The 9,459-nt window shown below is 35.9% G+C and overlaps 1 protein-coding gene across 7 annotated transcripts; it reads right to left on the reverse strand.

The window, feature by feature from the left end:
* Window positions 1-2,172: 2,172 nt before the first annotated feature.
* Window positions 2,173-9,180, reverse strand: LOC109160312 (putative late blight resistance protein homolog R1B-8). 7 transcript variants are annotated; one of them, XM_019308633.1, is made up of 5 exons: window positions 8,964-9,180; window positions 7,786-8,275; window positions 5,021-7,291; window positions 4,862-4,933; window positions 2,173-4,738 (listed from the first exon to the last, which is right to left on the reverse strand). In XM_019308633.1, the coding sequence occupies exons 2-5, from the start codon at window positions 8,263-8,265 to the stop codon at window positions 2,525-2,527; spliced, it is 5,037 nt and encodes a 1,678-aa protein (XP_019164178.1). In that variant the 5' UTR covers window positions 8,266-8,275; window positions 8,964-9,180; the 3' UTR covers window positions 2,173-2,524. The 7 variants fall into 7 exon arrangements, with proteins under 7 accessions (XP_019164178.1, XP_019164176.1, XP_019164171.1 ...); XM_019308631.1 differs by having other exon boundaries at window positions 7,786-8,287; XM_019308626.1 differs by having other exon boundaries at window positions 7,786-8,290.
* Between the last annotated feature and the right edge of the window lie 279 nt (window positions 9,181-9,459).

The following is a 9,459-nucleotide window of genomic DNA, read 5'->3' on the forward strand; positions in this document are numbered from 1 at the left end:
ATGTTTAATTAGAGAGATGCTAACCTCATAATGAAGATTCCCCTGCCCAGATAATGAGAAATATTATTATCTGGAACAAGCAAGCCCTGGAATCTGCTAATCACACTGTCAGCAAGGCTCAAAACTATTACAAGAATGGGATTGAAGTCTATTTCTAATAGTGAACTAACAGAATTTTTAACAAAGGACTAAATTGTGGACTAAATTGTGTAAAATCATTAAAGTCTGAGGATTAAATTAAGCACAAAAAGTTATTTAGAACTAAATTGAGTAAAATCACTATAGTTAAGGACTATATTGGGTATTAACTCTAAAATATAACATTATAATACTCATATTACTGATAGTTGATATAATTTCAACTCAAGCACTAAGCTCATATAGAGTTAAGAGTCCAGATTGATTTCATTCTTTAGTTTTTACATGGTGTTAAAGTGAGTTTTTTATTTTTCAAATTTTTTCTCCTTGTAAATTTTTTATTAATTGTTGTACCGGCAAATTATTTGTGGACTCAATCCACCTTGCAATGTGGATCATGTTCAAAATACACAATTTACATATTGAATGTTTACAATTTTGTAAAAGATAAATTGTGAATATTTAGTATGTAAATTGTGAACATTTAATATATAAATTGCGTATTTTGAACTCTAATCCACCTTGCAATGTGGATCCTAGTTATGGTGTAATAATTGGTATTTTATCCTATTAGCCTCCAATTTTATCTCCATGTTGCCTTCATATGAATACATATTACTTAGAGTTGGGGTTCAGCCTTTTGGAAGAATGAATACATATTACTTTGGACTTTGGACATATTATACGTGGCAATTTATATCATGGACCAAAGTCCATATGATATTATGAATCCTAAATTAAAACGAGGTACAGAATTCATACATGTAAGGTACAAAATTTTGTAACACAATACGGTAAAATCACAACACAAGACACATAACATAACATAGTTATGGACATAGACGGAGCCAGAGGGGGGGGCAGGGGGGTCAGCTGCCCCCCCCCCCCCCCCCCCTCACCCCACCCCACCCCTACCCTATATTGTATATAATATGTATATATAGTACATTATTCATATAAGTATTATAAAACAGATTATGTAAACAAAAGTTGTGATAGACAAGGTGGTAGCTAATGTATATGAGCTTTGAAATGGCTTGGGTTTGAGTCTTTGTATTGACAAATGTTACAGTCTTCTTCACTTTTTTGATTAACACAATTAAATTTTGGCATGATATATATAACTTCCATTATAACTTTCTTTATATTAATAATGGAATGTGTAATTTATAATGTGTTTTATATTCGAATTGTTTTATCAAATTAATTATGTTTCATATTTTGTTATAAATATTTTTATAAAGTTTTAATATGTTTTATTTTTCGCTATATCCAACAATATTTATTGTTATACTTCTTTAAGTATTTCATTTTTTTTTAACTTTCTCTTTTATTTTAATTTTTTTCCCTCACTAAAAATTTATAATGTGTTTTATATTCGAATTGTTTTATCAAATTAATTATGTTTCATATTTTGTTATAAATATTTTTATAAAGTTTTAATATGTTTTATTTTTCGATATATCCAACAATATTTATTGTTATACTTCTTTAAGTATTTCATTTTTTTTTAACTTTCTCTTTTATTTTAATTTTTTTCCCTCACTAAAAAAAAAAAAAAAAAATTGAATCCGCCATTGAATCCATCCCTACTTCTTTGCCCCCCCTCAACATATTTTCTGGCTCCGTCCCTGGTTATGGACCCAACTGGATTGAAAGATGAGGTACAAAATTTCATAATACAAGACACAAAAAATCATAACATAAGATATATACACATGTTATATATTTACTTATTTTTCAAATCTGATTTAGGTACAAAATTTGTGTTCATAGATACAAAATTTCACAACACAAGAGACAAATTCATAACATAAGATTACAATTACTAATTTGTTTTAGGTACAGAATTCATACAAATACATAATTTCATAAAGCAAGATATAAAAAGTTACAATACAAAACACACACACATGAACTAGGGTTCCTCATCAGGGTGGGATTGACTATACCTTGATGATAATGTTTACTATAAGATAAGAACAACGAAATAAAATGACTAGAAAGAGTAATTTATTTCTTTTTTTTTTTTTTCTTTTTTGTTGGGTTAAACACTCAAACCTCTCATTAACACCGAAGCAAGAAAAATATACCATTAGCCTTGCAAAACTAAGGGTACAGCCCCCCTTTTCAACTAGAAAAGGCCTAGCAGGTCTAAACAAAGATACTCAAGCAAAATAAAATGCCTATAAGAGGCTAAGAATACAAAGCACAAAAACCAAGCAAATATAATAAGACCTAGGATAGGCCTAAGCACAAGGAAAACACAAAACTCAAGCCACCATAACAGATGCCAGCAACTGGAACCAGATGCACTACCCGAGTTCACGACAGTCCCCTTGAAAAAGCCGTCCACCAAAATGCCACCCATAAGATAGATATGAAATCAATGATTCGAAGGATAGATAGAGAGCTTAAATCCACGGCTATGTGCATTTCCCCTTTCATGTTTTAGAATTTCTATATCCCGGGCAGAGTTCACAGCCGCTTTATTGGTGTAAAATAATTCCAACAGCTCAAGGCTATGCACATCAGCAAAGTCAGACGGGACTGCTGTGAGGCCAGCACAGTGCCTGATGATGAGCGTTTTCAGCACCGGAAAGCAACTCTTGGAAGTCGTCCAATATGATAAATTGGTCCTTCCAATACGTAAGAATTTGAGACATCTGAAAACAACGTTTTTGAGTTCCCAAGACTCCCCCTTGAACGCATATTCCTCCAACTTGAGGACTTCCAGCTCGTTTAGTGCCCCCAGTACACACAAGTCCTTCCACTCAAATGAAGTGTTCGAAAAAGTCAGCTTTCTTAACCTTCTTGGGAATTTGTCAGCTCTAGGAACGCTCCGTAGAACGCTAGCCTGACCATAGACGGTATGTCCCAGCAACTTCAGATTTTCAAGATTCCTCAACTTTTGAAGATTGTCGAACAAACAAGTTCCTTTCTTGCTCTCCATAACCTCAACTATATTCCCTCGAATTCCCAGCTTCTGAAGATTCGGGGTCTTCTCTAGGATTTCGCCTGTGCAGCTTGCTGGGGATATGGTAGAAAGCGTCCTTATATGTGCACTTCCAGAGCTGTTTGTGCTTCTTCTAATTGGAGTGGGCAGATGGACTGGAGTATTACTGAGAACATGCCTTAGCTTTGGCATGCTCCATATGTCTGCCTCAATTTTAAGAGCACTTTGTGTGGTACTATGGAGTACAAGTGTCTGCAACTGGCAAAGACTTCCGAATTCCACTGGGAGGAGATTGAGATTGAAATGAACTGAGATCCCAAGGTAAGCAAGATGTTGCAGGCGATAAAACTCTTTAGGCACTGGCACTTCGACGGACCTGATATCCAACACCTTCAGATTTGGAAAGGCGTTGGGGATGGTTGCCAGTGGCGCTTTGGGAAACTCTAGTGTGTCCGAAGAGAAATATAAGAAAGACTGGACTTGTTCATCGATTGATGATGGCTTGATTATTTCTGATAAATCCTGCAAAACAGATGAATGCACCGAAAGGCGGCGATAACCTTTGGTGAATGTACTGTTTGACACTCCTCCAAGCACGTCAAATTCCCGGATGAAATTTTGTTTAGCAGCTTCACGTATGCAGATTGCATGCAACAATTCATGGATGCTCACCGTTTTAATTCTACCGTCTGCTCTTCTTTTAGATACAACGAGAAGATTCCTATGAACAAAATCATTTAGAAACTTCTCAGCGGTGTGTTCCAACTCCCCCTCTGGAATGAACCCTTCAGCCATCCACAAGCGAATCAACTTCCCAGCATCAATTTCAAGTCTCATAGGAAAAGCTGCAAGGTACAGGAAGCAATCTTTCAACTGAGAATCCATTAATTCCATGAGTAGTGGATTGTAGTGTTGATTCTCGTAATCTATGCTTGCAAATGGATCTTTTGCTATGCGTCCCCACTCGGCAAGTGTCCTATTTTCACGTAGGACAGGGGTGATCAGCACCACTGCAAGTGGCAGTCCATTACACTTTTTTGCTATGGACCTACCAATAGATTCAAGTGAAGCAAGACACCTTTCATCTCCAAAAACTTTCTTTTTTATCAACTCCCAACATTCAATATCTCTTAAAAACTTTAGTTGATGAGGGATACCAGTAGAATCAACATGTGAAGCCACACTACGGTATCGAGTAGTTACCAAGATTCTATTACCTTTTCTATTGTCCGGAAAAGCAATCTTCAAACACTCCCAATCATGCTTTGTACACACATCATCCAATACAATGAAGTACTTCCCACCCTCCAAAAAACTTTTTATTTGCTCAGCTAAGTTCTCGTCAGACATATCAGAGAAGTCTTTAATTCTCTTAGTGAAGTGGCTCAAAATGTCAAGAAATATTTGCTTTCGGTTACAAACTCTCGAAACATAAACCCAAAGGCGAGTGAAGAACTCATACTGAAGATCACCATCATTAAACAACATTTTGGCAAGTGTAGTTTTGCCAACTCCTACCATCCCCACAATTGAGATAACTGTCAATTTCATTGATTCTCTATAGAGACGGTCCTTTATAATTTTCACCTCATTATCAAATCCCACCACATTTTCTTCTTCTACCATTGGAGCCATCTTTATTAACTGTAAAAATAAGATCACGAAACAATCACGATAATTACAGTAAGATAACATTTTGAAATGTATTTAAAAAAAAAAAAAGATATGAACATGAAAACATAATAATAGAAAGTGTAAGATAATTACAGTTGGTGGTGGCAGAATAGAGGAGCTAGGGAGGTCGAATCCACTAGTGTTGACATTCTCCACGGCATGTGCCTTTTGCAAGAGAAAAAAAAATTATACAACAATATTAAAAGAGTAAAGTTCTAACCTGAATAATAAAGGGGAAAGATAAAAACATACCGTTGCAGGCGTTGCTTCTGATGGAAGAGAGGTGATGAAGAGGTCGAATCCTTTGGTTGTGGCATCTTTCTTACTTTGTCTTAGGTTATATACCTCTCTTGCGAAATGAACTGCCTTTTCACTGACATGATACATTTCAATGACTGTAAGGCTTTGTACATCAACAAAGGCATATGGGATTTCTTCTAAGTAAGAGCAATTTCTGAGGATTAGATTTTCTAAAACTGGAAAGTTATTCTTCTCAGCTTTCCATGTTACCAGATTCGTTCTTCCAATGCGTAGATACTGGAGTTGTTTGAAGACAACATTATTCTTTAGATTCCAAAGCTCCCCTATGAAGGCATTATGATCCAACTTGAGCACTTGAAGCTCCTCCAGCAATCCCAATATTATCATACCATTCCACTCAAACTGTGTGTTGGACAAGGTCAACTTTCTTAGCTTAGGAGGAAACATTTCTAGCTTTGGGACCTTTAGCATTTTGTCCGACTGGTCACTGAGCTTCAAGTTTTCAAGGACATCCAACATTTGAAGATTGTTGAACAAACAAATTCCTTGCATTTCTTCTAAAAGCTCTACTAAGTTCCCACAAACGCCCAATTTTTGGAGTTTGGGAGTCTTAATGAAAATCTCTTTCCTACAACTTGCTGGTGATATTGTAGAAAGCGTGCGGATGTCTGTATTTCTGTAGACACTTTTGCTTTCTTTTTGAGGGGATGGCAATTGAGTAGAAGTGTTAGTATGCACATGCCTTAGTTTTTCCATGTTCCATATGCCTCCATCAATTTCTAGTGTACTTTCATTGGTTTTAAATACAAGAGTTTGCAATTCACGAAGATTTTTGAATCTTTTGGGGAGGAATTTGATATTGGTTGTGATAGCAAGATATTTGAGAAGATAGAGGCTAAAGAGCTCATCAGGCAACGAGCTAAGCTTGAGGGATTCAATATCCAACACCCTAAGAAGAGGGAAGGCATTTGGGATGGTTCTTAATTGCTCTTGATTCAATTGAACCTCACTCTTTTCCAAGGATGACATCAACAAAGAATGGACATGTTCACCAGATGGATATGGACTCTTCTTTTTGCTGTAGTAATTGAGGAAATAACACGATGGATTCTTTTCCACATTAGATATGTCGGGAGTAGAGGAGTGGTAACAAAGACGACGAAGCGAAGTTGTATTCACATCTAATCTTTTTCCTCCATCCATTATGTGGAATAGATTCTTCTTCCCAGCCTCACTTTTGCAAAATTCATACAATGAGTCATGGATGCGACATGTTTTGATTTGACCATCTGCTCTTTTTTGCATTACTATCACAAGATTCCTACCAACAAGATCCTTCAAATAGTTCTCGGCTTCAACTTCCAAGTCCAAAGTGTATCCCCATTCGTCTATAGTCGGAATGAATTCTTCAGCAATCCACAAATGAATCAACTTCGAAGTAGCAATCTCATGTCCCATGGGAAAATATGCAAAATACAAGAAGCAATCTCTCAACTTCTCATGAGGCAAATGGTTATAACTCAACAATACAAGTTTGTGGTAGCTTTGGTCTTTTCGATTAATTTCAAGAAAAGGATTTTCAGCCACTCGTTTCCAGTCAGTATGACTTCTAGTTTTCCGTAGGATACCAGCCACCACCACTAGAGCAAGTGGTAATCCATTGCATCTTTTTGCTATTTCTTCCCCAAGAGTTTTCAATGAGTCATTACAACGTCCCTCTTTTCTAAAAATATTCATTTCCAGTATCCTCCAACTTACATCAGGGTCTAACGGTTCTAAAATATTGGGTTTCCCAATAGAATCAACCACATTATGGAATCGAGTGGTTACCAAGAGTCTGCTTCCTTGAGAGTTGTTAGGGAATGCAACTTTTAAAGAATCCAAATCCTTTTTTTCCCATATATCGTCCAATACAATTAAGTATCTTTTATCCTTTAAGAGATCCTTTATTCTTTTTTTCAACTGATCTTCATTTATCTTGCTAAAGTCCTCTGTACACTTGGTAATTTGATAAAGAATCTCGATGAACTTTTGTCTCCTATCAAAGCTTTGTGAAACATGAACCCAAATGGGATGTACGAATTTGTTGAGAATGTTGGGGTCTTTAAAGATCTGGTAAGCAAATGTAGTTTTTCCTGTTCCAGGAATCCCAACAATTGGGATGATAACAATATTGTTGGATGGTTCAGTGAGACGAGCCTTTATAGTCGTCAAATCATCTTCAAAGCCTATTACATAATCTTCCTCAACTATTGGTTGATCCTTAACAATCAAAATAATGATCATATAGTAATAATTATTTAAAGCCATACTAATCAAGTACTATGTGAGAAAATAAAGATTCAAAATCGCTCTCCAAAGATTCAACTACTTTGAAGTTTGAAGAGTTCTAGTTTTGCTACTTTTTAAATGTGATGCAATATCTATATTACTTGCATAATTAATCCGGTTTACATAAACTTTTTATATGTTATTTTTCATAGCGATATTAGATATTTTTGTTAACAAACTATTAAACAGAACATACATAGTACATTTATTTTCTATGCAGACCCAAGTTTAATTTTTCCTTCCAGTAAATCCAAATTGACAAATTATTCGGGATTTATAATTTTTAGAACCAAAGTTCAATATAAAATTAGATGGTTAAAAGCAAAACATGGGCAACCTACCTATCAATTCCAATATTGATGCAACCAATTATGATAAAGTAATTCAAAAAATGATGATAAGTTAGGAATGGTTTTTTGTGGTACCTGGAGAGGTTTCAGGCCACTGTTGTCTTGTGCATTGTTTTTGTAGCTCACAAGGGATACAAGGTCTTTTTCGTGGACTTGGAAAAGTGCATTCACCTTTGTTCTAATGGCCCGGATCTCATTCGCACAGACATTGGTATTTTCACAAACTGGAAATGGAATAAAATCTAAACATTTCGCCAGAGCATTGTCTTCATGCTTTTTGTTCAAAGCAATGTACTTGGCAACTGCATCCTGGGCTTCATTCACAACGGCCCGGAATTTTTTCACTACTACTTTCACAACTTGGAGTTGGTTGGCCCTTGGGTTCATGGAAGCATCCACGAGGCGGGCGTTAAACGTTTCAATGTCGGAGGTTAGATCCTGTATCGCAGAACCTATGCCACGAACCAGGTCTACATTGGCCGCTACAGTTTGGACCAGCTTGTATACTGCCTTGGAAGCCACATCCTCTACCACATTGTCCAACACTCTCACCATTGCTCTCTGTCTGTCTCTCTCCCTACTGTCAAGAAACATGAAATGCAAATACTAATTTTTTATGGGTGCCCATTCTACAGGATATACAGAGTGTTATATATAGGCCCTCTTTGGTAAAAAAAATTGGCCTATAGGTCAATTTTGGTTTATTTGACCACTATTAATTGTTTCATCTAGTTAAAATATCAATATAAATGTTTGGTTAATTAGCTTTTTGCAACTTCAAAAGGCTAAAATTCAAAAAGCTACTCCAAATAACTTTTTCAATTAGCTTTTTGAGAAAAGAAATTATACCAAACATTTTTCTACAATCAGCTAACAGCTAATTTACCAAACATTTTTCTACAATCAGCTAATGTTATCAACTATTTATACCCTCTAATTAACACAATCAACTATCAGCTATTTTACCAAATAGGGCCATAATGCATAAATTAATGGCAAGTGTGAACATTTTCATTTTTGTAGTGTAAAGTGGATCAAAATATACTTCTTGAGAGTAGGGTTTCCAACCCGTTTTAACCCCTGCACCAGACCCGTCAGGGACTTGAAATTGAAATTTTTTCCATTTCCGTCTTCATGGGATTATGCCAATATAATGGAATTTTTCAATGATCTTTACTACCAACTAAGCTCACCATACAGAACTAGCTTACATCTTACAAGAATTCACGAGAGATTGGTATAATTTACATTACCATTAAACAAAACAACTGATGAAAAGCGCAGTGACATGAAAACTTTTCGAGAGTCTCACTGGCCACCAACATATCTCGATTGCCCCTCATAGAAACACCGGCCCTATCTTTACTACCAACTAAACTCATCATACAGAACTAGAGGACATAGTGAAGAAAAAGGGAGAGTGGCGAAGAGAAAGAGATAAAAGAATGAATGGTGGTGGGAATGAGAGAATTAGAGGACATAGTGAGACTGTGAGAGGGATTAAACTGCAAATCAGGATAAGGATAGAACAAAGAAATGTATTAAAAATAGGTTGAAAGGTCAAATTAACCTATGTACTAATATTGATGGTTCATCTAGCATCATGAATTAAAAGAGTTTTTTACACTTTTAGTCACACGATTATAGTGACACTGGCAGAATTGATCCACGACTTTTGAACCTTGCAATTTTAGTCCACGACTATTGATTCTTTTGCAAAAATGGTCCTTCCGGCCACTTTTCCGTCAA

The sequence above is a fragment of the Ipomoea nil genome, unplaced genomic scaffold (genome assembly GCF_001879475.1).
Source record: "Ipomoea nil cultivar Tokyo-kokei standard unplaced genomic scaffold, Asagao_1.1 scaffold2845, whole genome shotgun sequence".
Taxonomy (NCBI): domain Eukaryota; kingdom Viridiplantae; phylum Streptophyta; class Magnoliopsida; order Solanales; family Convolvulaceae; genus Ipomoea; species Ipomoea nil.

Excerpts from the sequence above, each read along its gene's own strand:
- LOC109160312 (XM_019308633.1), bottom strand. The coding sequence starts at position 8,265 with ATGGTGAGAGTGTTGGACAATGTGGTAGAGGATGTGGCTTCCAAGGCA. Across the intron at positions 4,934-5,020 it reads CAGAAGCAACGCCTGCAACG|GCACATGCCGTGGAGAATGT; the intron begins GTATGTTTTTAT and ends CTCTTGCAAAAG. Across the intron at positions 4,739-4,861 it reads CTATTCTGCCACCACCAACT|TTAATAAAGATGGCTCCAAT; the intron begins GTAATTATCTTA and ends TTATTTTTACAG.